Raw genomic sequence first — 27,550 nt, forward strand, 5'->3', positions numbered from 1 at the left:
ATGGGATTACTTTGAAAAATTATTTGGAACACAGCATAAACTACAAAGGGAGCCTTCACTGCAGCAGTGCATCCTGTCCAGTGTCACGAAGACACCACACATTCTCTGGCAAATGTAAAAATGTACAACGTCTTGCTTCATTGCTTTACTTTAAACTGCTTAATGTATTAAGTAATGTGTTAGGTAACCACATTATTGTAACTTAATTTCAAACTGGGCAGAGTTCACAAAGCTTTTTGTCTCAGACTATGCCAAATTGTTTTGTTTTTCTTTTAAGTAAATGAATGAAGATGCAATTATTAAATTGTAACAAAATAGATGATTCACTAGATTATTACACTAAAGGAGAGAGCACCGCTGGCTGAGTTAATAATAGTTCATGCACAGCTCTGTCTTATCAAGTACACAATACACAAGGTTATACATGTTCTCTACAAAACTAATTTGGCCAAGTGTAAGCACACAGCCTATGTTTTCCTCTGTTTATAAACCATAAACTCAAATTAGATGTTTAAAAATGTAAAATTACTTGTAATTGCATGCTTAAGTTCTAATTCTATTGATACAGTTACTGGACTGTTGACAGACAGAGCTGAGAGAAATGCATCCTTTCAAATCTTCTCTACATTTTAATCCTCTGCAGAGAAAGAGGAAAGCAAACATGAAACATGAGAAGAAGGGAGAAGACTCAGTTGCTCCTTTCCTAAGGCTTTTTCTTGTCCTTAATACGTAATTAGCCCCAAAGTCATTACCTTTTAATTGCTAACCGCCTGTTTTCTTTCAGCCTCCCAACAAAAATCCTTCTGCTCATACCCGACTAGTCTTTTCTCACTAAAAGTGTGAGAGAAAATAATTGTCCACTATTGGTACAAAAAAATCGTCCTCAGGCATTACATAAATTATTGAAAACACTGTATACATTTTACTGTTTAAAATATTGGCTAGACTATTCCAAGGGAAGGATTTCAATAAATCGTCATCTGTAAACATTTAAATCCTAGAAAAATCATAACATACTAAAAATGCTCACTTTTCTTTAATCTATGATTTTGATCATGGGTAGGACATCCTGATTTTTTACAATACCTGCTAACATTGCTTTTTTCCACTTCAGTAGGAAGTTCCTCTTAAATTCAGCTTATGCTTCTGGCAGTCTTTCCAATAGCAACACATGCCTGCGCCATATCATCATAATCTTGCTGTCCTTTTATATCAAGAAGGGTTACAAGAACACACGATAAAACAGGGCATTCAAGCTGAAAACGGCTCCTTTCTCTATTTGAAGAATCTTTCTGCTACCATAGTTACTAAAATCTGACAGTTTGTCCAAAAAAATTGTTTTTTTAAAAAAATACGACATTAACAAATCTCATGATTTTCAGAAAACTCATTCTGCAGTGCAGAAATAAAAACTGTGCCTTCAATGAGGCTATGTTTCATTCTACATACATAGAGGCTGAAACTTTGCTTCCCATGCAAAGCCTACTGTGTGTTTGGTAGGTATATATCCATGCAAAGGTGAAAAAAACACAACACCTCTTCAGCGGATACTGAATAGGGTGAAACACAGGGAGGAAATTTCAGATGTTAACAGCTGTGAAAGAAAAGATACTGGCATTAGACATGTGAGATTGCTTAGAGACACAGTAGAGGCTCATATCAAAATAGCTGTCAATCTATGTGCCATGAGGGCGAGTTCTTTACCAGCTGACAGGCTAGGCATGAAGTGCCTCTTGAAAAGGTTCTTAGTGGTGCTAGGCACTGTGTTAGTCCTGGTATCTGATAAAATAATAATAATAATTATTATTATTATTATAATTATTATTATTACTGGGAAAACTTCCCTCTGCACCCAGGTGTCCTATGCATCGGGCCATGCCACATCTCCACCAGCCTTTGCTAATGTAAAAGCTGATGAAGTCTGTTTGTCCTAGCTGTGTTCTGGGGTTATCCCTCCTTGGGATATGGCGCCCTTTTAAAGGTATAATCATAGACCAGATTACAACAGTTTCTGTGTTTAATTACTTACAAATGAACAGGAGATGGAGAAGCAGCAATATATAAAGGTAGCCCAACACTGTGTTGTCACCAGAAAGTGTCACTACGAATGAAAGCTCTGTGCTACGGTCTGCATTTAAAAAGGTTTTCACTTGGAGTCTTTGTGCTTGCCCTTTGTGCGACTGCAGCACTCCTAGAAGGTACCGTCCATATTGTGAGATCTCTGCTGCATTTCTGAATCCATTCCTGTTGCTGATGGCAAGCCCCTGTTTGGCATGTTGTTGCAGACTGAAGACTTCAAATATGCCAGAGAGTAGGTTTCTAGTTCAAAACTCTCCTGACAAGCAGGATGCTGTAATGCATGGTACTACCTCAGATAGGAATAATTCAGCAGACAAATACAGAAAGGGCTGTAGGGAAGGATCCAAGGTTTGTATCGGTTTACCAGCTTGAGTCAGCCACGGCGTACTATCACAAAAAAAGCAAACCTCATCTCAAAGAGATAAACAGGACTGTCATCAGCAAAATGATCCTTCCCCTTTAATCAGCAAGAACAGGGTTTCTGGTGGAGACATATCCAGCTTTAGCCAGCATATTTCAAGAATGATGTGGAAAATCTAGGGTGTTGAAGTAGACTAGCAGGAAAAACTGAAATATGACCCAGAGGAAATATTTAAACAGTTGGAATTGTTTACTCTAAAGAGGAGAAGGCTGATGGGAACCATGAGAGCAGTATACACACAAGCTGTGTCAGAAAATGAAGACAGTAACCTGATCTGATTGTTCACAGGGGAAAAACTAGACTGAAAAGGCTTAAAATACAGCAAAAAATGCACATCAGAGATTAGGAGAGAGTAGTGAAGTTCTGGAAACAGACTGCTTGAGGAAGATGAGAAACTCCCATACTGGAAGTATATAAAGCCAGTTAAAAACATTCCTCTGTGAAGAATTTTGTAGTTTACCCTTTATTGATATAGTAAATTGACGACATGACCTTTCAGGGTCCCTTCCAGATGTAATTTTCAGGGATGATGTGCTGAGATGGCTGTGTTCTGATTTCTTACCTACTCCTGACACTCAAGTGATGAAATGGATCCTTGTTAAAAGGTGAGTGGAAGAGTTTCTGATCCAAAGTTTTCCTTTAGACCCATTGTGAGGTCAGGCTGAAGCTTGCTGAGCTGACCAGTTAATTGCTGCTTTCTGACTTAGAACTTAAAATGTTCTTTTTTCTTTTCTTTTCTTTTTTTGAAAGATGTTGATCAGCAGTGTTTTTCTCAAGGACTGAGCTAGATTGAAAGCTCCATTTTCAAACTGGGCTTTGTTTTGGGTCTTCAAGTTCACATTTTAAAAGAGAGACACCCCCATCTGTTTTCTTCATACTTATGAACTACAATTATGAAGATGCAAATTGCTGTAAAGTATGGATTAGACATATTTTCCATGCACACTCTTTATCCTTTCTGTTGCAAAGCTCTCATTTCTTTTCCATTTTCTTTGCTGTGTCTTTCCTTCCTCCTCTGGGTCAACTGTTACTACTGGAGACTTCTTACCCTTCTGCTGGATTCTTTTTCATTCTGCAGATTCTCTACTCGCTTTTCAGCAATCTTTCTGCTTGTTGCTGGACCCTGTCTCCTACATCCACTCCTATCCATTCATTGTTTCCAGAGCACATTTAATACCTTGTTGTCTGCAATCTTTATCTCAATTACTTCTGATATAACCTAATGTTTTATGATACGCAAGATCAATTTACTCTGTATGTAATGTAGTCCAGACCTTGAAAAAAATGCAACGAAGTGTTAATAATAATCACATTGTGCAGCAGATCACCATCATTGGCACAGAATGGTTTCACTTAAACATAAGCACAGAAATACAGCATAGCTGAGGATGGACGTTGTCTAGTCCAATGCCCAAAATCCCAGCAGATGCTCATGGCTATTGTGCGTGATGTCTCCTGCAAGGCAGGATCTTTGGGAATACAGTTTTGATTACAGTTCTCTGAATGCTACTGAAGAACGTCAGTTGTTTTTCACTTAAAAGGATATGTTGAAGCCCTTCCACGTTTGCAGTCACTGAATCTCTTCATGCAAAACTTTATTTTATTCATTGCTCAAAGCTGAAATCAAATAAAGCAGAAATGTGACAAAAATAAACCATGGACTCATACCTATGACATTGTGAAGCAGGAGATAGTTCTGCAGAGCTGAATTAAACTCCGCATGTCTAATGCACCTTTTGTTTAGTTGCCTTGGGAGCTAATGCAAAGATGATCTGTAAATAAAATTAATAAAGCAGGATAATGGTAATGAACTGAGCACAGAACTTCAGAGAAATTTGGTGATGCATAATGAGACAAAACATTACTCTGATAATGCTTTATCTCATTATGCGTCACAAAAAAACGTAACAAATTACAGTAGGTAAAAGGAAATCTCTTCCATCAACCTGCAATTCAACTGGGAAGGAATTTTTTGACAGACTTCAGAAGTCTTAAAACAAATCCAATCCTAGAATACTTTTTATTAAGAGCCACATTGGCAACAACACCATGCGCACTGTGGAATTAGAAAGATCTTTTTCATATTAATGTGAATAATAATCGGATGTTTGCTTATATATAGAAAGAACATTGCGTACCTCTACAGCTAACACCTCTTCTGCGCTCGGGAAATTTGGCATGTTGAAATGACTACTTGCATTCTGTAGCACTTGCATAACGAGTCCCCTCAGAAGCGCTCACAGGCAGGCACAGGTGACTGGGAGGCAGATGCGCGCAGCTATGTGAGACATAGCTCCAGCTGCACCCAGCTCTTGCTTCAGCTGTGCGTAGGAATTAGAGGAAACTACTAAGTCCTCCTTTTAATATTTCAGCCTCGACAAAATGAGCATCATGCAGATGCAGCTGGCATATATTATGGCACCAAACTGTTGGTTTTTACTGCAGCTCAAGAGCTTTCACCTTCACCTCAACTTTCCTAGTGCAGTCGACCAGTCTGCTCCTGCTGCATCTCTACTGTATGTTATAACCAAGGGATACAACAAGTAAGGATAGGGGTGGAGTCCCTTAGTCCTTTTTTTCTTCTCCTATTTTCACTCCTTCTTGAGCCATTTTCAGTATGACTCTACACCTTAAACAGAAAGTAAATAAACACCCCAGTACAGCATTTTAGGAAAAGCCTTAATAGATAGTTTTTTGATAGTTCTTTGATAGTTTTACAGTTGAAGGGACAAATAAACTCGTGTTAGATTCATCAGGTGCAGGCAGGAAGCAGGGTTTTAAACAGTCACTGTGTTCTACAACACTACAGGTACTTAAAACGTTTTTGACAGCTGTGTCTCCATGGAAATAAGTGCACCAAGACTGCAGCTATTATAAGAACTTAAAATAATGGACATTGGAAGGTTGCATATAGGTAACATCTGGGGAAGATCAGTGAATTTTTGGACAATTCATACCCTTCGCTTCCTGTCTTCTACTTGCACTGCCTGTACATACTTATTAGACTATAACAGAGATTGCGGAAAAATGTTTCTGATTTGGCAAGAGAGAGTCCTGCACCCAGGGATATGTGAGAAAGAAGAAGTTAGTGTTTGGTCTCAACCAGTTTCATCTGGTTCAGGACATGGGTAGTAAAACCAGGAGAGATCGTCTTAAAGGCTTTGACAGAAAGTATTAAAACAAACAAACAAAAAACTATAGGCACAAGACTTATTTTTTAAATTCAGTTCTCTAATATTCACGTCTGAAAAGCTCTCACAGCTTAGGGAGTCAGTGGAAAAACACTTCCATCACAGACAAACTGAGTCTGTTTCATTACTGAGGCATTAAAAGCTTTTCATAGAAAACCTGTCACGTTTCCATCTCCAAACATACATGAGCACACCACAGACTTTGTAGGAGCTGATCTAACTCTTCATAGTGGATAGAAAGTTCACCTGCTCCAGGAAGGTGTTTATTTATTTTGTTTTGTTTTTGTTTGTTTGTTTTTGTTTTCTCCAGTGGCTGTACAAGTTCTTCTGGAATCTGAAATAGAAAAGCTAAGCCCTCCCCAGGGCCAGGGAAATACCAGAGCAATTGAATTGAAGGAATTATGCAGGAAAGATTCTGTTGAATAAAGCAAGAGGAATGTAATCCGATGGACTGTCTAACTTATGAGGCAGCAAGAGAGTCAGGTGTTTCAGCAATGATGCCTTGAAAACTCAACCTATATGGTACAGAAAACTCTTTCTAAAAGGTTTGTACCTACAAATTATCACCTCCCACCCATTCTTACAAGCCTATGCTTGGCCCTTTCTACCCCAGGTAAGCTTTCAGTATATTTTCTAAACTCATAGAATTGGTAACTGTACCTGCTAGCAGGTGCTAGAATTTCTAAACCAGTTGTATCCACAAAGGGTCTGTGCACAGAGACAAATGCATCCTCAGTTACAGTATTGAGCAGCAATGTTGCAGCTTCACAGCACACCTGGGTGCCTGTGGTGTTTCTTTTGGGCATGGACTACCGTCACTGAGTGAGCTGATGTAACACTGAACTACAGCCGTCAGGCAGTTCTGAATTTTCAGCAAAGAATGATCAGAAAGGTGACTATTTTATTATTTTAATCAACATGGAAACAATAGCAATGATTAGGTCACAAACAGGCATAGCCTAATTGTAACCACTGCATTAATACTTAACATGAATATAACAGAAATTACAATTATGTTAACATTATTCATTCTCAGTCAATGAACAAAAGTGTACAGTAAGGTCAGCATTAATCTATTAAGAATGCTACAAAACCAGCCAGCCTGTATCCTTCAAAAGCAGAGTGCTGGCCATAAGAAAGGCTGGAACGACTGCTGCCCCTTCAGGCAGCTGTACTCCTAGGCTGCATACAGCCTGTCTATTCTTTCCCATTTCTGCACATAGTTCTGGCATTTCGCTTTGTTTGTTAGGGGTATGCACTACCTGCTAGGGAAAACAAAACCAAAAAAAGAGCTACAGTGTCAAGGGCCAGCCCTCACACTCTGCATGAATGCATGTATGCAGCTTGGGAGCTCACACAAGAGGCCAAGCTGGCTCCATTGACAGTGTGTGACATTCATCAGAATCTGCTATTCAAACTCTTTTCCCACCCTCCCCTAACTCCTTGCTCCACGGATTTGACATACTTTGGACCTGTACCGCTTTCAGAATGCTTTCTTTTACATATCACTCTTTATTAGGAATTCCCTAACACAAAATAAAAGAAAATTGCTTTTGTAAAAAGGGGGCTCTTTAAACACACCCCTTCCATCTTCTAGTCCTTATGCCGTACCTTCCTCTTTTTCCAAAACATTTACCAATGCATGTACTTAACCACCTGCCTCTTAATAGAAGTACCAAAGTGACACTACAAAAGGCTAAATTGCATTTGTTATTGTGGTCCTGGCTCCTCTTGGTCCGAGCAACATAGGCTAAACTTCTCAGCTAGAACACTTTCAAAATCGCAGAGAGGGATACACTCTCAAAAATAAAAATTCCCAGTCTTTTTAGGACCAGACCAGAGGTTATCAGTGTGAACAGAGCAGTAATCGCCATCTTTCTTCCCACCAGGACTCCTCCGAGGGTGCCACACGCCATGCTGTTTTCACTGTAGAGACAAGAGAAGACATCAGCTTGTCTATTGCTCGTTTTTATGAAGAATTAAAAAAAAAACAAACACACACAAACTTACAGCTCACTCACTCTTTTTGTCCCACACCCACTTATTAAGACCTCCCCTACTCTTCATCCAGCTCGTGACCTTCTGAAAACAACAACAAAAACAGCCCAGGAAGGTAGATGCATGATTATTCCTGTAGGGGGCTCAACAATGTCTTTGGACAACGCTGCTATGAGTTGATACGTCTTCCCTTAGATGAATACTTTTAATAATTTTTCTGTTAGTTACAGCAAAGCAAACCTATCAGCCTGAACTGCAGTTTTGTGCTGTCAGGCCAAGTTTGGGCATTCTCAGAAACAATGCAGTATACACCAAACAAGCAATAATGAAGTAGCTGACTATTTGCATTCCTAATCTGGCCATCAAGCTTAAAGGGTTCAGGAGCAATTAAAACTCTATGCAAAACTTAGACTACGGTTTCACAAAATAACAACTGCTGCTGCTTTAAGAAATTCCCTCACATCCCCTGCTCTGCAAGCCCTGGAGGTCAGTGGGACAGTGCTCTGAGCTTGGTCAGGAAATACAGAGGGCATACATTAAACCAGTACACCTCATAGTTTTCTGCTGTGACACCAGAGCCTAATAAAACTCCCACAGCCACAAGAAACACACCGGTGTGGTTGTCCTGCTGACTGGCCCCTCTTCTGTCCGATGCTTCCCGGAGTGTGGCAGCTCTGAGCTGTCCCGATAGTCTCGGCCCTTGGAGTTCTGCATGTCCAGCACTGCCCGGCTCTTGGAGGGAAGGGGCGGCTTGTTGACCTGTCCCTGTGTGGCTGAGCTGACTTCAGACCTTGAAGGTTTGACTAATTTTTTGAGTGGTGCTGAGTTTTCTGATGACACGGCCATCTTTGTTTTGCCTTGAGTCTTTTCACTTACATTCTTTTCTTCAGATTGGCTGGAGCAGGTATAGGAGCGAAATCGCTGTGTGGGGACCAGGAATGGGGGGGATGGTTGTTTGCCAGAGGTCTTGCTGCTCTCAGGCTCTTGCGGCCTTGTGAGAAGAAAGCTCTGATCGGGCACTGGCAGCTGCTCTTTTCGTGAGGCCTTGGGGTAGTCCTGTTCTTTCTTTGATGCCACCTTGCCCTTAGAGCCCATACAGCCGTACAGTGGGTTCTCAAACATCTCTGGTTTTTGCTGTCCCTCCTCCGGAAATAAAGGCTCTGCCATGTTCTTCCCCGGTTCAGGTGGCCTACAGTCATCAAAGCAGTGTAAAACAGAGAATTTTAAAGAGCAGGCAAGATAAACTGACTGATTTAAGAGAAAATGAATAGGAAATGAACATGATAAAATTAAACTGACTGCACAAATAAGTAACAGGATAAAAATTAAACTCAGGGGACAGAACAGAATTGTGTATGGCTTCTTTTGTCTTGTTTAATCTCTGAGTGCAGATAGACACGGTGCTGTACAAACTCCCTGCTGGACTACAGTCTTGTCAAAGTGATGCTTGGCTTCTCTTTTGAACAGAGATAAGATACTGAGCCAAACTGTACCAAGTGCTTTGATGGCTACGTGACATACACAAATCTGAATTGAAATGTTAATAAGAATCTTCAGATCTGGCAGGGAGGATTGAAGTGGCTGTCTGGACAGGTAACAGTTAAGAGCTCACATCATGCTAGACCATTATACAACTAGGTCAATCTCCTCTTGCTACCAATATCATCTGGTATTTCTAAGGAATGGATAAAACTGTACCAGGTACATTAACAGACTGAAGCAGTGTTTGCAGCTGTGACTCCTGCAAGTTCTGTCTTACAGTGTGCTGAGTACATTTACCAGCGAATGCTAGCCCAGACTCAGAAAGCAGCTGTCACTATGAAGAAGAGGCCTGGAATGAGGACACTGAACAAGCACTGAGCAAGCACTGGGGTAGAGTAGTCTCGTCACTTTACTAATTTTTTTTTTTTTTTAATTTTCAATTGCAGAGTTGGAATTCTGCAACAAGACTTGTGATAGATGCAGACATCTACAGCAAGTTGGACATTTGTATAGTAGTGCAAGTAGAAATCCTACTGAGTACCGAAGTACTGCACACACGACGTGTGAAGGAGCTCTCCTTCCCATCTCAACTCCTAAAGCTCAACTCCTAATTTTTCTTCTTTGTTAGTACAGCTAACTCTGTAGTCTTCTCCTTCTCTCTAGAACCCAGCTGGTAGAAAATTAAATTTGGACACATATTTTTGGCTTTCCTTTCACCAAAGTCTGAGGAACTAGTACACTAGTTTCTTTTGAGTATGCGATGCCTGCACTTGCGACCTTCCCTTACCTATTTCTAATTCTAGAGATAAAAGGCTGAAAGAATATATTCCATCTGTTCTTACAGATAATGAAACAGCAACCATGCAGAATAATAGAGGAGAAGGGGAATAGTTTCAGTGTAAAAGGCAAAGACTCACAGATGCTCTTGACTCCTACTGGAGATGCTTCTGTTTACTGTAACTGTAGGCTGGAGGGACGGTTTTGGAGATAGAGGTGACAAGGAGGGTGATGTGGAGGATGGCTCCCTCTGTCCCATTACAGAGGTATTCTCTTTGGGATTCTGCTCGTAGTTCCAGAAAGATAGCTGGTCTGATGACGGTATCTGCTTAATCTGGCTTGTTGCAGAAGGTTGCTGAGAGAAAGCAGCCATTCCCAGGTAGTTGGGGTTGCTGATGTCTGTGGGAGTGCAGCTGCTGAAGAGAAAAAATATTGTTAGAAAGATACATGAGAAAATACATTTTTTTCTGTCTCTCTGCCAGCTACAAAGGAGTTAGTGCCCACTGACTGCTTTGATTCAATACCACCTACTGTGCTTTTTTTTTTTTTTTTTTGTCACTGTTGTTTCAGAATCAGAGACTAAGTGGGAGTCCTGCTAGCACCTAGCTCCTCTGGGTCACTGGAGAGGAAGCAGCTAGGTCCAGGCCACCTCCCCCAGCCCCACATAGTTTCTCTGGCTGTGGCAGACACTTCCATTTCCAGGCTGCAGAGCGCACTAGTGCTCAGCTTTTGCAGCCACATGCAGGGGCAAACAACAATTGTACAGGGTTTGGGGCCCAGCAGTTCAGCGGGCAGCTGCAGCAGGATGGCTGAAAGCAAGAAGCAGATCACAGCACTGGACAGCATTGCACAGTGTAGAAATATGGTGCTGGAGCAACAGGAGAGACATTTGGCCTTCTGAGGTGTACCCGTATAGATTTGCAGGCAGAAGGCAGCGCTCTCAGAAAACAAGACAAGCAGTTTAAGCATAGCTTCCCACCTAAAATGGCAGAGGTAAGGCAGCAAGATTACCGTAACATATCCTCCTTTCCCGGGTTGTCTGGAGAAGAGGAAGCACTCCCCCAGTAGCGAGCAATGGCTGCTGCCTCTTTGGCCATCAAATGAGTAGATTTTGGTTTTCTGTTGGAAATGAAAGGACCCTTCTTAAGGAGAGGTGTAAATGGAGTGCAGCTGCCCAGTTTGACTTAAATATTCTCAGCTTTCAAAGCTTTGAACTCAGAAGAATTGACCAGTGCTGACCAGAGGGCCACAAAGGCAGCATCCCAGTGCTCATCATGCCTATTAAAACCACAGCAAGCCCAGCTTTACATTTATTGAACCAACTAGTTTTCAGTAAGTGATTTACCCCTTTGCCCTTTACCTGTTAGCCTGATCCCAGTCTTTATTAGTCTCTAAATTGCTGATGTTCTTTGGTTTCTGCCCAGTGATTTCATCACGTTCAACCTTGACAAAATCTGGAGGAAAGAAAAGGCATTAAGGAGTGCTTGGGCAGCTTCAGAGTCCAGTTCCCTAGGTTTTCTGCATTACTGCTTTTATTAAGGCATCTCAACGTGTATTAGAATGACAGGGAGCTGGTTCTAAACAGTTGTTGCTGTTATGTTTTCAACTGCCCACTAATTCATATCATGTTTTGGTGACATAGGAAAGCCAGTGTCTATTCTGAAATACAAACAAAGGTTGCAAGCCCCCATACAGTCATATACAGGTCATTTTAACATCAAGGATAGTAGTAAATATCCTTAGGCTACTTTTGTATTCTGAAAGAGAACAGCAGGCAGCACGGTGATAATAAGACAGGTTTGTGAACTTTTAGATGAGAAATTGCTCCTTGAGAGCCTCACATACTGTTTGCAGATGCACCCAGGGCTGACTAGTGGAGGGACAGCTTTGGCACTTTACCATATAGCCACTGCAAGTGAAAATAAGGTATCATCATTCAATAAAACCAGTATCAGTGACAGACAGGGGGCTCTCTCAGTCTGTCAAATTTACATGAATGATGAAAAAGAAAAAAACAAATGGAATTGCTGTGAATTTCTCACAGCATGGCTATACTCCTGAGAGCTAACAATAAAAAATATATCTTTGTGCAGTTAGCATCAAAAACTCTTACTATTTGGGACTAATAGCACTGCAAGTATAATTTTCAATTCCTTGATAGTTATCAGACATCTTTTAAAATGGAATACTCTACTGTGAGTGTTACAGAGATGATCTAGTTCCTTACCATACAGTTTCTCTCTCTGCTTTCCTTGTGATGTTTGCAACTTGATTTCACCTTGGAAGACCCCTGTTTTCTCACCATGGTGTGTCAGCACAGTATGGATAGGAACTAAGGATTCTGTTGCTTCTATTCGCAGGGCAATGCAGCCTTCCCCTAGAAGATGAAAAGTAATAAGCCTCGGACTAAGAAAAAAAGCACTGAATTCCCTTTGTCATGTCAGTCATCTACATCTGTGCAGACAGGGCCAAGATTACTGGAGAGAATCTGCTCTGGACCATGGTAAAGACTGTCGTATTTCTTTTACACTTCCTCACACGTTTGTGAAGGACTTGGACATTCCAGACACCAGCAGGCGACTACAGGGTGCTGAGCTTCCATGACTGATAAGGAAAACGTGAGCAGGTAACTGCCATGTCAGTTAATGTGATTACAGCAGAGAGCCTTCTGTGGACAAGGACTGCAGGCTAGCTGATTAGTACTTGGAAGCAAGCAGCAGTGACAATGACTTTTCTGTAGCCAGGAGAAATGCATCAAGTAATTGCAAGTGAAACAGGATTTGCATGTGCTGAACAAACGCATTTAAACAGACTGACTCCTGGTTTAATTCCAGTAGAGTACTTTCTTTTTAAGCCACTACTCTTTTATGGCTTGTAAAGTTTACACAGATTGATGACTCTAGTTCATAGTCCTCTAAGCATCATTACCTTATAAAATATTGCCCACAATGTATTTTTGTATGTATTGAGCTCTAAATCAGAAGTCAGAGCATCATAGATGTTCAGTCTGTAAGAGTTAGTTCTGTTCTCTCCCACTCTTCCAGCGATTTGGGAAAAACTAAGTAGATTTTGACTCATCCAGAACTTTATAGCTAAGCATTTACCGTAAGATTCATCACTGTCTGATGACTTAATGCTGATCAGGATGTGTTGATCCAGTAGGTATTCTGGGTCTGAGATGATTGGAGTCAGCTGAAAGAAATTAATGTGGGTAAATACAACAGGTTCGCTACATGAACCAAGTTCTCCCTGTGCCTCAATCCCAAACGAACAAAATTCAGCTGGACAGACCTGTGAGGGTATCATGTCATGCCCAGGTTCAGGCTCTTCAGTCATGTTTGGAGGTCTGTGATAGGATGTTACACTTCCTAGAGTCTCCCACTCTCACGCCCCGCACAGCAGCTAGGATGCTACAAATCACTTGTGTTGGGCTCAGCTGCATTTTTTTCCTACAATGCAGGACTGAAAACTGCTCTAGGAGGAAGTGATCTGGACTCTCATTACAGGCTGTTCCCCAAAATCTGTTTGGCTCTTACTACAATTGCTTATTGTAGAATCTTTCCCCAGCCTCTGAGTGTAAGGCATTCTTTCCAAAGTCAGCAGTTCCTGTTTTGGGCTATTCAGAAACGTACTGACATACATATTTGTTCAAAATCCAACAGCTCTGATAATTATTCTAGCTCCCACCATGCCTGGAAACAGAGAACGGCTCCAATATCAAGGATAGGACTTGTCTCTGACACTGAGGTACAGAACACTACATCTGGCCACTGATGTTCTTTTTAACACAGGTAAAAAATACTTAGTTAACTTTTCACAGAAATACTAAGAAAAAACCTTTTCTGACAAGGCAAAGAAACTCTGGGGCAGAGTTACTCTTTATTCTGTTTTATCTTCCATCTAAAACAAACAAAAAACCAGACCTGTTTAAAAGACTTCTCGACACAGTTGTGTTCACTTAAAAGGTGAGGAGAAAAGTCATACTCATGAGTGACATAATCATGCCAGCAAAATTTCTGATGCAGATGGAAGTATGCTGGCAGGCAAGTCCTTTCCTTCTTATAAACTACTTGGCTTAAGTACATCCCGCATTCTTATGAACTCTTTTGGGTGTAAATAAGGCCACAACAATATTCCTGAAAACAGTATTATATAAGCAGAAGACTTAATGTTGCTTATGGGATGCAAGTGGAAGGCTTCTCTTCTATAGGGATATTTCCAGCTTACCTTTGGAAGAGCATCAATGAACTTTACCACAAGCTCCCCTTCGTTTCCATCCTCATTTTCTCCTTCCTGGCTCTTTACAAAACCTACAAAGTGATGAGAAAGGAGATCACCAGAAGAGAGACAGCAAGAACTTGGCAAGAATTTGGCCTTTTCAGATGCTAGATCTCCAAAAGGCCAACGTTTACTTTCCTACTTGGACACAAGTTTTAAAAGTATTAAGAAGCTTATGGTTTGAGCTACAGGTAAACGTTTACATGGAAAATTTACAAGTGATCTTAATGGGGCATTGTTAAGTGGTTTTATTTTACAGTTCAGCTTGGCACTGAAAAGCTCAGTGCATACATGGACTGGAGGATAAGAACATGACAGCTCTTCCTACGCCACTCAAGATAGCACACTTTTGAAATTCTAATTTAAGATTCGTAATACACTGTTTCCATAGAAATTTATGCAAATTTTGATACAGCCAAAAAATAATCTTTTATGGAACTGTCTTTGACACAGCTCTCTGACATGCAATAATGTGATGAAGCGTACACCGAAGGCATGCTGTCCCACTTAGAAGAGCAGTCCTGTGATGGAGATTGCTTAAAAAAAGCACAGTAAGGGCATGTAGGCTTGCATTACATAAACAGCTGAGACTCAGCCCTGCAGCACATGGACAGAGAGTAAAATATGTAGTGCTGGTAGGTACACAGTCCCATTTACAGAGTCATCACACCATCTTTCTTTTCACTTTAAGCTGATCCTCTAATTTGTTCTTTTCAAACCAGGGGAACCGTGTTATATTTATTAGACCAATGCAGATGCTTTATTTTGAAAGCACCTGATCACTTGTAGCAGGCATGATTAGAAGTTTAATCAATCGTGTGTTAGCTAAATAGATATTTTTTTGTGTGCAGAAACAAGAACAATACACATTTCTCTTCAAGGAAGAGATGATCAGATTGTCAGACAAGATGGAAGAAATGGCAAAAGGTTACGTGTCTAAGCATGGATTACAGCTAAATGGCTGTAAGTATTGCTGACAGTAAAGGATGACTTGCAGAATGCAACAGATCTCTAGGACGTTCCTTTTTTGCACTGAAACAAGTGACCTACACAGCCATTTATTTAGATCAAAGCCAAAGGAAGGGGAATTAATTCAAACAAACAGGGAACTTTAACAGAAAGAACAAAGATGGGTAAACCCATACCTTCTAAGCAGCTAGAGTGAAACTCAATGTAGAACTTGGTCTGGGACTTGGTCTTTAGAGTAGCATAGCAGTGCAGGAACTCGATCTCCCCTTGGGAGTCTGTGTACTTGGAGTCTAGGAAAGAGGAGGGAAAATGAGAATATTTTCAGTAGGAGAAAAAGAGAGGGCATTTTTGAATGGACTATTTGAGAATCAGCTTTTTCTTTCGATATACACAATATGTGGCATCTTATATCCAAAGATACAAAGACAGATATATCCAAGACAGTACATTTGCACTCAGTCTGACTAACCATTCTTTGAAACAAACTGTGAGGAGACTCCCACTTCAAAGGTGGCAAACACGGGACTGTGGTCACTTGTCATGATGTCAGTGGTGCAGCCTGCCGACAAGAGAGGGACAATAGTTACCACCCTGCATTTCTGCCCTGCTCCATTGAGATCACTGCAATAGGAATATTATTCAGTAATTTTCCAGAAAACATAACTGTCGCTGTGGTAACTGCGACAGTCAAAGGTGTTTCTACATAATCTCATATTAGTATATAGGAATGTAACTCTTCTCTCAAAATACAGGAAGATTTATTTAATGGACACAACTTTACCACATCATTTTGCAAGTGACTATCAATGTTACATTTCCCCAATACTGAAAACCCTCGTGGTGGTCTTGGTTATGTCTGCAAGGTGCACAGCTACTTCAAGCTCTAATAGGGCAGGCAATCACATGGGAATACATCATTGCCACTTCTGCACTACAGACCCACTCATGGCACAAAATTAACAGTGGAGTAAGTAATGGCTTGGCATTATCTAGGCACACAGTGAGTTCCAGATAGCCCAGCCCATTGAACAGAAGGGTATATAGGCAGATGCCATACTCCTAGAGGTGCTTAATTTAACAACACATTCCATCATCATAGGTTTTGTGATCATGTCAGTCCAGTTTATCCAGCAAGAGACTTCTGCAGCCCTCTTCTCAATCCCATGCACAGAAAAATCATCATCATTATACCTACATGATTAGTTCTACATATAGTCAATGAAATTTCAGGAACTAGTATCTAGGTCTTTTTTAAACAGGTCTTACAGGTTTGCCCTCTTCCCTACGTGCCTAGTACCTAGTCCCTAGTACCACACATCCTTCTGGAATATGAATTGGTAGAAGAGAGATATTTGCAGCTCCAGCCTCTGCAGACTGGACCATGTACGAAGGGTCCGTCCTGCTGGCACCAACAAGGAGCTCCTGGTGGCAACTGCATGGAAAAGTGCAGTTGTTGTTGCCAAGAAATAACTGGTATAAAAGGCTCCTATAGTGTATCCTAAAGCTGGACAGCTGCAGCTGCCTAAGTGCTATTCTGCATATAAAAGAGTAACAGAATTAATTCCCAACTTTGTAAGGTTACAGGCAGAGAGATTTGGATCCAGTCTGCATGGTTTAACATCAGGTCCCTCTATGCTGAGTGCCTGGCAGTGCAGGGAGATTCCTACAGACTGCTCTGAATCATTTCCGTTTCAGACTGATTGCTTTGCTATCTACAATCTGCTATCTACCCACCATAGGACTGACAGACAACGTGCACCATGGGGTATGATTTCCAGAGCACTCGATCACACCAGGACGGCAAATTGTACTTCATCTGCAAACCAAAGGAGAACTGATGTCAAGAAGAAGGGAAAGGACAAGTTCACAAAAGAACAGGAAATTCGCTTGCCCAAGCACTATATTTGTGTTAAATCTTTTTGTCTGGATCAACTCCTTTCAAAATGCTATGAGCGCAGAACATGGAAAGATTTGTTTTGGTCACTTCCTTCAGTAGGTGTTACCTTCCCTGCTCTGCTATATACTCATGAAGTGAAATCAGTTTTCACCTACCCCTGTAGCTTTTTGCTTGGTGTAAGCATACTTCTCCCGGGTACCTCTTTCAAAACGGTAGGTTGGAGCAAAAGTAATCTCTTCTTCCTCTAAAACAGAGAGACAGCTTGGTTACAGTTTGGCCTGTTGAGATCCCGCAGCTGGGCAAGACAGCCACTGCTCTGTGTACCCTGTCCCACGTCAGCTCTGGCAGAGAAAGTTGCTGGAACTGGGAGAGGAACCTACCAAAGAACTATAATCTTACCAAACTGCAGAAACACCTTGTGGTCTTTCCTCTCTATGAGAAGCTGGTCGAAAGCCAGCAGCTCCGGATACTGCTGCTGCCTGATCTTCTGGATAATATTCTCCGCTTCCTGCCAACAGGGAAACAGCAGAGCTGCAGATGATGCAGAACCTTCTTATAAATACTCCTTCACGGATGAGGAGGCAAGTGCTTCTGACCTGTTTCACACAGCCATACCCCTTGTCACCTGCCCACCTTTCCATTTACTGAAAGGCCCAATCTTTGCTGTCTGGCTGAACATTTCCCTGTTTTTCAACAAAATGTTGACATATCCCCTACATGAGCATGCACACACAAAGCCCACTGAAGCCTATCTGATGTTTATTATGGCTAGCCTGTTCTGAAGTCCTGTTCTGAGCCACTTGAAGCCAACCAAACAGAGCAGAAAGACAATCTCTGCATCTAGCTGTTCATAGACAGATATCTCTTCACAGTGGGAGGGAAGTAGGGTGGTGCAGGTTTGGGGAAGCAAAGCAGGAGCAGCGAAGCATACCAGATGGCATTCCTGGTGTGCCCTGGGTCCATTAAGCCTTAGACAGGGCAAAGAGGATTTCCTTACTCTCCCTCAGCTGATGTCACATTTGTGCCTTGGGAAATCCCTTCTGCCCCCCCTCTTTCTACCACTTTTTATGCCATGTTGCCCTAGATTAGAAAAAGACAGTGCTTCTAAAGCAACACTGTAGTTTGTCTCTCCAGGGATTCATGCAGAGGCCCTAACCGTTGGGGGCTGTTCCACGCGGTAGTTCAGGTCTCCCAGCCAGAAGAGATGAGTAAAGCGATGAGTGATGTTAAATGGACTCAGTTTCTTGTCTCCCAGTGTCAGGAAGCGCAGGATGTTCGTGTAGTTCTGGTTGCGTCTGTCAAGACAAGAAACATCTGCCTGACATACTAAATTGCCATGCAATTTCTAACTGCCTGGGCTGGCAGAGTGCGCCACTTTACCAGGCAGAAACCAATCTGGCTCAACAGTTAAAGAGCAGAGCTGAAGATGAGAACTTGCCATCCCTCTCTCGCTCTGCACCTCAGGGGACAGGCCCAGGTAATGTGCTCAGTGTCTCCTGGTGATCCAACCTACTTCATACCACCAATAATGCAGCACAGATGTAACCTGGGGAAGGAGCAGAAGCTGGTGCAGGTACACATGGGACCGCACAGGCTGCTGTTCTCATGATACAGCTTCTGCCACATGTGGCCTGGGAAGCTGGGGGCCAGTGGCCATGAGGAGGGGGCAGTGGCATTTATACCAGCTCCTGACTGCCCTACTTTGGGTGTCAGGCTGTTTCTACCTGAACTGAAAGGGTCAAAACCTGTCCTAAAACCACTTATGTTGCCTCCTGCAGCTGTATTTTTCTGAGCTGCAAGTCCTAGAAACCCAGCATTAGACTGTTGCCTTCAGCTTTCATCAGGAAACACATAACTAGATTTTGGCAGCTATTCCAGGCACTGGGGAACTATTTCATAGAAGTTAACTCCATCAGTGGCAGAGATCCTGTGCAGAAATCCCACACCATCTGTTTTCTGAGTCCTGGACCAGGAAAGATGGCAAGGCAAATGACTTCATTTCAGCTCCTCTTTGCTTTCAAAACAATTCCTTCCAACTGCTCCAGCTCCTCCCAGCATGGGCATGGAACTCCCACCAATGTCAGATCTTTGCCTTCCAGTGCTGTGCTGCACAGGACCCCTACCTACACCTCAGAAATTAATTTCAGGGCTCAGTATAGAAAATTAGCCACCATGGAAATAATTCTTAGTATGCCTCACAGTATGTTCTGCCCAACAGGATCTTTCTCAGGTGTGCCTCAGGGTGCAGCAGAGCTCTGGTGCTCACAGCACTTCCTAGGGTGAGGCACACAGACCCCTTCAGCACAGTATTTTTGGGTGGGAATGGCCTTCCTGCAGCTCTCCACAACACTGTAAATCAGGGAACTGTTTTCCTCATGTACTGGGCTTGCATGACAGGTTACACAGGTGTTGTGCAAGATCTTTACACTTGGTGCTGAAATCATTTTGCTGTTTTCTTCACCTGCACCCATGCAGTGTGACTGTATAGCAGAAGTTGCTCATTTAAAAGGTGACACTGTAAGCAAGGTGTTTAGCAGAGGTTGCTCCAAGGCGACATTTAACATGTTTAGGGTCAGGAAAACATGCCTGCAACTGTCTGGTGGGGGTTCCTTCCAAACATGGTTCAGAGAATTTCACCCTGGGTCAACATCCATTTTTGAGAGGGGGGAAGACGTATTTTACCTGTGCTTCTTTTCACTTCCTGAAGTCAAATGGCTGTTAACAAACCCAAAGGAGGTTCCATTAAACATAAATGACACCCCCACGGCTCCTTTATTACCTGGGAAAAGATAAGCCCAAAAGGTCAAAAGATCAATCTACCTCCAGGCTGAGTCTAGCAAAGACAAAAAAACAGCTAGCACATCTCAAGTGAAGTGGAGGTTGGAGAAGAGAAGTAAGTTGACTTAATCAGCAGAGAAAAAATTAGTACACGCTGCATGCAACGTGGTAACAAATTTTCTAAAGGATGTGAACAAAAAAAAATGCTGAAGCGAAAGAAGTGCAATTTCTTTGTGAAACCCAAGAAAGAGCAATCTTTCAAATGCCCAAAGGCATTTGCTGGGAATATATATATAAGCTAGAGTATACACACAAACAGATTTCCTCCCTTACAGGGCAAGATATGATCAGTGCTAGTGGGATATAACTTCAGTAACACTAGCGTCACATATACGTACTCAAAGGAGTCTTGTGGAGAAAACTGTTCCATTTCAAGGACAGTATCGGCACAGATTGAATAGGTAACAGTCCTTTGGACTCGGTGGGGTCTGTTCCTTACCCAGCGTGTTTGCGATGCCCGTCTTCACATTGTTTGTGCAGATGTGGCTGATCCGGTTCTCGTGTTCTGGCTTGGCAAGTACAACAATCCTGATGTTCCAGAGGGTGTGGATGGCTATCTGCAGGAATGGGAAGGTTAGAGGTTGTAAATCTTCACAGATCTGCAAGCTGTGCTGTAGCTGCAGTCTTTCTGACTCCTTCTCTAGTGCTCTTCCTACACAATTTTTCTTCCTGTGCTTAGAATCTGCTCTCAGTCATTTTAATCAAAGGTGGGAGGAAGGACCTTGCTATTTTCTAGTGCTGTTTTCTAGGTAATTGTTGGATTGCCTTGCTTGCACAAAATACAGTTTTCCAATCATCATGAGAGTCATTAATAAATTTTATTTAAAAATAAATTTTAAATAAAATAAACATACCTCAAGGTATGTTTACATTTGTTTCTTGACATTACTTAGAAATGTCCATACCTGGTCTTAGCAAGGCTCAGTTTCTCTTATGATTGTACCTATGTGCAGTTACATCCTGGTTTAGAAGTGCAATAGCCTAGGGTGAGATCTAGGCTACAGCTCAAAGTTTTCATTTTCTTCTTTATGAAGGTCAAAACATCATCACCACTTGACTCAGGTGCTCAGCATCTGCCCCTTGCTCCCAAGCTGGCAAGTTGGGGAACTTCATGGCAGGGGCCTTGCTGTGGCAGAAGGGCAGAGGGAGCACTGCCCATAGCAATATGCCCTTCAGCCAGCTCCAGGAGAGGACTTCATGGGGTCTGCAGACAGATTAGTTTGCTCTCCCTTAGCCAAATGTGATGAAAATAAGGGGAGGGAAGGAGAGGAGGCGTAGGCAAAATGCTTTTTATTCCTCTGTCTCTTTTATTTGCACAACATGTGCTCTCCTCTTATGCCTGAGTTATGCACAATGATTGGAATAACCCCTCACCACTTTGAAGCTGATGGTGGTGATTTCCTGCAGGGATTGCCTCAGGGTCTCCAGCCATTCCTTCTCTCCTTGGGGATCCTCCTGTGTGCCAATCACATAGATGTCATGAGGAATGTAGTCAGCAGTGTCATCACGGGTCTTCCCCTGCCCCTTGGAGAGAAACCAGGAGGAGATCTTCTTTGGGGGAGGTGCAGCACCTTTTATTAACAAATCAAACACCACAATAAGTCAGCGTATGTTCAAACACAGGACACCAAAAACCCATTTATACACATGTAGGGACAGAAATAATAAGCTTCATATTTGCTTTGTCCCGTATCGGTTTGGTATCAGCCAGGGCAGACTATTTTAAGGTGACAAAAATGCTAACTCCACCTGACTCTTTGATAAGGACTGACTCTGCTTTTACCATCTTCCTTGTTTCATTAGCTTACCAAGGCCAAGGCTAGCTGAGTGTTAAGGTTGGCGGCTGTTCTGCTGGTCTGCCACTGCCTTTACCTTACCTGTGAGCTCAAACAGCAAAGCTCACAGTATTGAAACAGACTTTTCTCCCATAATGTGAAAAATAAATTCCACTGTTCTCAACTACACCCTGCCGCCTTATCTAAATATCACAGATACTCAGCTTGCTTTCCAGACTGGACACAAACAGTTCCTAGTCAGGTTCAGAAGTGTCTGACAGGCTGTTATCAGCCATGCTCTTGGCCCTTCTGCAAGACAGGTAACAGTGCAGACTGCTGCACCATCCTCATGCCAGCCATCATTTCCTACCATCAGAGGAATCTTTCAGTACCCATCTAGGTCAGCTTTATGATCTTTTGACTAGAACCATGGAAGATGTCAAACCACACACGAGAACAATCTTAGAGATCAGCTTCCTTTCTTTCTGTCCCACTGGGATCTCTAACGTATGTATCTGCCCACAAACAAACACGGTATCTGGACTTGGCATTGCAGGTGAGCACAGGCCTTTTTTGCGAGAGTCTGAAGGAATGACCATGCCAGTAGCGAGCCCATACCCATATTCCAGGTCCCAATGAAGATGGTGATCATATCAGGCTCTGGTTGCTCGGAGTGTTTATTCTTCATTTGCTGCAGAAGCTGACAGAACCCTTCTCTCTTCTAGACAAGGAGGAGCAGAGACAATTAATTAGATGCTTAACTCCAGCAACACAACCTCTTGAAAAACTAGCTGAACCAGGAAACTCCCAGCACACTTGAAGGGCAGACTTCTCTACCATTCTGAAACCTTCAAAGAGACTGTGTTTCCTGTGGTATTTCCTTAGGCGCTTTAGCTTGTGCATTACTTTAACAAGTGCTGAGCTGTTCAGAAGGAAGGCTAGGCTTCCTTCTTCTTTGTCTTTAGGAGCCTTATTGGAGCTATCCTCAGACTCCTCTCTCACTGCTTTCTGACTCTCTGTTCTCCTGCCTCAGTGACAGCACCTACATATGTTTGCTGCCTCCAGTATCTCTCTTTACAGTGTACTTTTGTTCATTTTTTGGATGTTTTCAGAACAAAGGACAAAATTAATTTTTGCAAAGCCTACTGCCATCTTTCAACAGTTTCTCTTTCTGCTAAGGAATGCCCTTTGTACCTCTCCCATGCAGATACCTGATCCAGGCTGGCGAGTAGGAAATGCTGTGTATTTACCTTGGAATCAGAAAAAACATATTCCTTCCGCTGTGTTTTTTCTTTTTCTGTTTCCAGCACGATGACCAGTTTGTTAGGGACCTTCTGGGACTTGATGAGCTGCAAGACTAAACAGAGACCGAGTGTCATGAGCTACAATCACCAAAACTAGAATCCCACCAAAACAGAACCCTGTTCCCAGGCTCAGGATTTACACAGTCCTTTATGTCTGAGCCTTACTTTGTTCTGCCTAACTACACTTTAATGTTGCTTAATCCTGTTCCCTATAGGAATTGATCTTGACCCTGAAGGGAAGAGGACCCCCAGAATCCCTCCTGCTTGGAGTTCTTGTCCATACCAAGCCCTGCAGTCTGATGTGAAGACTTAGCTTCCTGCAGGCAATCTCTCTGTATCCTGAACCAGCCCACGTATATTCTTTCCCCATCTGTCAAAGAGGAGGTAAAACTCTATTTGATGGTAAAGGTGATTCTTCTCCTATCAGGTCCTAGCAGCTAAAGTAATTACATACAACAGCTGGAGAAGACTGTATGTGAAAGCTAACAGTATCAATCGCAGCCAGCAACAGGTTGATTTTCTACAGAGGAGAGAGCCCAAGGGCATAGTTTCTCTTTAACAAATCCTTCTGTGTTTGGCAGTGGGGTTCATGGAAGATTAGGGAAAGAAAAAAATCAATATTCCATGAGCTGTCTGTCCAGAAACATCAGAGAGACAGGGAAGTTGTTTAAATTGGGTCTTTACAGACCAAACTAGTATTGCTCATCAGTAAAGATATTGATTCACATACAAAAACAAAAATCAGGGGGAAATTCACTGAACAATGCTACTGAAACTGAGTATCTGGCTTCTTACCATCAAAAATCATCACAGAAGTCAATATGTTCATGCAGACTGTTTCTTTCCAGTGACATTGCTTTTCAGCAGAAAATGGGTCTGTTGCAACTAGCTCTAAGTGGAATCTTCCACTTCGTTTAGACCAGGAGGCCAGATAGTTTACCCTTTAAAACAGTCTGTGAAAATTTGCCCTGAGTGGGGTCAAATGGAGACCGCCCCCCATCATCCATGGGACCAAAAATCTAGTCCAACATTTGTGACCTTAAAGTATCTTACTTTTCTTGTGGGTATAGAATTTGTCTTCTGGACCATCCTTAGCTCTCTTGATAATTAGTTTTCCCATTTCCACATCAACCTTGAGATGTATTTTTGAGAAAATTCCTAGAGAATCAGCTTTCACCTACCAGAAAACAGAGAGATTTTTCATAAGCATTCTTCTACACTTCAGTCACATGTATTACAAAATGAAACACTTGCCTGAATTCATAGACACATAGCGTCATTATGCCAATCCCTCTAGACATCTCTTAAGCATTTGAATGGTGCTAAACAACATCCAGGAATAGCTGTGTTATCTCTGTGGCAGCACAGCAAAGATCCCAGAAACCGAGATACTGACATAAATCTGCATTACTGCCCTTCAACATTCTGATTAGCATTGTTAAAGAAGAATGTTTACCTCAAAAGTGACAGGGGGTATAAGGGAGCGCCGGTGTGTTGAATCAGGACCTTCAATCAGCAATGTTTTCACCTGTAAAAGACTCTGTGTGTACTGAATTGCATTTGGTGATTCTACACTACACCGAGAGCAATACAGTCAGAGCAAAGAAATCTTACTGTTGCAGAGGATTGCACTGATGATGAACAAGAGGCATAAGAGAAGCATAACTAGAAGCAAAAGATGATAATAAGGTAACATAAAATAGCTATATATGTGTATATATATATATATAACTACCTTTTCTTCAATGGAAGACAGCAACGAGATCAGCTGGTTAAGTTTCGATACAATATTGACTGGACTAGCTTCACCAAGCATCTGATAATCATAGCATAGAAACAAAAAGAGAGAGAGATGTGTAATTACCAAACCCACAGAGCATGGCATGGAAGTGCAGCAGTCTCACCCCAGGAACCCCTCACACATAGGGTGAGCAGCACTGGTGCCTCTGCCACCCTCATCTGCAACAAGTAGCACAACAGCACAGGCTGTGGCTGAACATCTGCAAGTGTGGCAGGGTGAAAGGGCAAATTTACAAACCCTGTGTAGTTAGAGGCAGCTGGACATGCAAGTGGAGTTTACAGAAGGACAAATGTGTGGTCCCAGCCCACAGTCTGAGGGAGGATAGGAAGACAGAAGCCTCCAGGCAGTTTGCTGCACTTTCCTCTGGGCAGAAAGGGAAAGCAGGCAGAGGAGACCATGAGATAAGTGAAACTGTGGGAATGTAACTCACTGTGTGCCCTCTAACTGAAACCAGAAAGAGGCTGAAGAGACCAGAAGCGGTATCTTATCACCTGAATCCCACCAGTCACTGCCGTGAACCCAGACCCCTTCCCTCCCTGGGTGACAACCACCTGTACTCCTTTGTTCTCCTTTTCCCACCTTCTGGCCAACTTACTTGTGAGCGCTGATGGATCCCGGGGTGCAGCTGCTGCTCAAACACCTTCTGGATGGACTCCAGAGAAGGGAGAGTCCGAGAGGCTTCACTGGGAACAGAGACATGGCAGAGGTCTAAGGCTGAGGGTCAGTCCCTGGGTTGGTCAGCACTTACTCTTTGGACACGGCTGCACAGCAGCCACCACAGGCCTGCATTCACACCAGGCCTGCTCGTGCCACGTGCCATGCCCTCAGCCCCTACTGCTTGCTGCCCTCTGAGCTGTGGGGACAGGAGGCGTGAGCGGTTCTCAGTGCTCCAGTGACACAGCCGTGAGGGCAGGTCAGAGCCAGGCACCCGGCCTGGCCCTGCAGCAGCTGGGTAGGGGCTGTTCTGCTGGTTTCCCTTTGGAGATAGTAACTTCCTACATCTCTCTGGAAAGATGCCCCAGTCTGGGCCAAACCAGACGACATTGTATAAAATGAGCATCAACACAACAGTGGCAACTGATAGATCAAGGCACACTCAGAAACCTCAAACCCAGCAAAGTCTGGAGCCTGTGAATGCCCCAGCAGCAGGAGGAGCTTGGTTTAGCAGAGTCCTTGCACAGCTGCTGACACTGACTCAGGATGCTGGGGACACTGGCGAAGAGGAAACTCATTTTCAGATTTTTCAGCTCACATGACAAAGAGAGGCTCTGGGCGCAGTGAGCGGGTGGAAGACCCAGCCTTTAATCTCTTGGACGGGAACCTTTTGTGAGTTACAATGAGATTCCTTCAGCATTTCCCAATTATATTCCACAGGATGCTCATTTGTCAAACCACTGTTATATGAATTTGGCACAGAAGCCACGGTCCGATAATGACAAGACTTATCACGGAAAGAGCACACAGGGAGTGCAGGTCAAAAGGAAGGTGATGGTGGGGAACAGTGCTAGGATGCTTGCACTGTGCCTAGTCAACAGGGGATATTAATGATTTCCCTCACTTTCCTAAGTCTGCACGGACCGGATTTTACTCCCTGTTTGTTGGGGAAAGTGCTCCAAAGTGAAAGTGTGCCTAACAGTCTGAAGATTAGATATTTGTCTAGGTGCTGAACCATGGATGATTAATTACCTAAACTAAGCACTCAAGTTTGAAATTTCAGTCTGAAAGCCTTTGCCGCAGAGCACACAGAAGTACAAGGCACATTTAGGAATCTGCTGGATCCACTAAACCTAGTCCTGCAACACCAATATTCAGCTTTGGGTCAACTAGAGCCAATGTCACTGCAGACTGCTCTGGCCCCAAAGCCAAGACTCCCATTGATTTCTGCAGGCACAAAGGCATGCCCCCTGAGGCAGCAGGCAGTTGCAAGAGCACCGGGTTAAATTCGGTGTTGAAAGAACAACAGGATATTTACTGTGACCAAAAGTGTAGGACATATAGCCCATCTCTCGAAAACACAGAGCAGCAGCTGCTTGAACCAGTTCAGAGAAGATTTCTCATGGGAAAACTGCCCTCTGTTTACTTTATGGTGCAATATGTAGTGTGGCTGTCAGGATGGGGGAAGAGCATCTGCAGGCGTTCAAACTCAACAAAACCACAAAGTGGTTTGAATTGCACTTTTGTTTTCTTCTCTTGATAGTATAAAGGAAATATATGTAGCGATCTTTATTGAAGTGTCAGAAGCCTGTGTGTCCAGATACAATTGCACAAATGCTCATATCACAAGTGCTTGGAAAACTACCTTAAAAGCTTCATGTGGAAATTATCTAGTGAAGAGTTTCACTGGTAGGGCACTCTGAACAAAGTCCACTCACATGGGTTCTCCCCACTCTTTGCTGCACTGGTGCTAAGCTCTCTATGAATCAGCTTTCCAGCCCCTGCAGGATTCTCCCGACTAAGGAAACCCTTGTATGACAATTTATTAGCACTGAATACTTTACAAAAGTACCCATCAGCTTTACAAGTCTCTTCTTTGCTTCCCTTTTCAGTATATGAGCCACCAAAAGAGAAAAGCCTCTCCCAGGAGGGTTGCTCTGCTGTCCCCTGGGCTCTGATAAGAAGATGTGCCATGGCTGTCCTGACTCCCTGCCCACAGCTAGCCCTAGAAGCTGGGAGCAACTTCTAGCAGAGTTAAATCGAGCCTTCAGTACCTTTAATGCATACTAGGGTCTGGCCCTTGCTG

General features: G+C 42.8%; 1 protein-coding gene across 1 annotated transcript in view; it reads right to left on the reverse strand.

Annotated features, from left to right (window-relative positions):
• Positions 1-6,751: 6,751 nt before the first annotated feature.
• Positions 6,752-27,550, reverse strand: part of INPP5D (inositol polyphosphate-5-phosphatase D) — a 52,348-nt gene continuing 31,549 nt past the window's right edge. The window contains exons 6-28 of the mRNA XM_084292355.1: positions 25,406-25,493; positions 24,745-24,825; positions 24,466-24,537; positions 24,063-24,186; positions 22,956-23,062; positions 22,324-22,426; positions 21,305-21,501; positions 20,370-20,487; positions 19,775-19,871; positions 18,249-18,387; positions 17,492-17,600; positions 17,248-17,336; positions 16,930-17,011; positions 15,665-15,754; positions 15,372-15,485; positions 14,176-14,258; positions 13,053-13,140; positions 12,176-12,325; positions 11,309-11,402; positions 10,960-11,067; positions 10,089-10,364; positions 8,302-8,878; positions 6,752-7,617 (exon numbers count right to left, since the gene is read on the reverse strand). Of these exons, the coding sequence (XP_084148481.1) occupies positions 7,615-7,617; positions 8,302-8,878; positions 10,089-10,364; positions 10,960-11,067; positions 11,309-11,402; positions 12,176-12,325; positions 13,053-13,140; positions 14,176-14,258; positions 15,372-15,485; positions 15,665-15,754; positions 16,930-17,011; positions 17,248-17,336; positions 17,492-17,600; positions 18,249-18,387; positions 19,775-19,871; positions 20,370-20,487; positions 21,305-21,501; positions 22,324-22,426; positions 22,956-23,062; positions 24,063-24,186; positions 24,466-24,537; positions 24,745-24,825; positions 25,406-25,493 (2,989 nt within the window). The 3' untranslated portion in view covers positions 6,752-7,614. The remainder of the gene's footprint in view (positions 7,618-8,301; positions 8,879-10,088; positions 10,365-10,959; positions 11,068-11,308; positions 11,403-12,175; positions 12,326-13,052; positions 13,141-14,175; positions 14,259-15,371; positions 15,486-15,664; positions 15,755-16,929; positions 17,012-17,247; positions 17,337-17,491; positions 17,601-18,248; positions 18,388-19,774; positions 19,872-20,369; positions 20,488-21,304; positions 21,502-22,323; positions 22,427-22,955; positions 23,063-24,062; positions 24,187-24,465; positions 24,538-24,744; positions 24,826-25,405; positions 25,494-27,550) is intronic.

This window comes from Netta rufina (genome assembly GCF_964035555.1).
Source record: "Netta rufina genome assembly, chromosome: 9".
NCBI classification, from domain to species: Eukaryota; Metazoa; Chordata; class Aves; order Anseriformes; family Anatidae; genus Netta; species Netta rufina.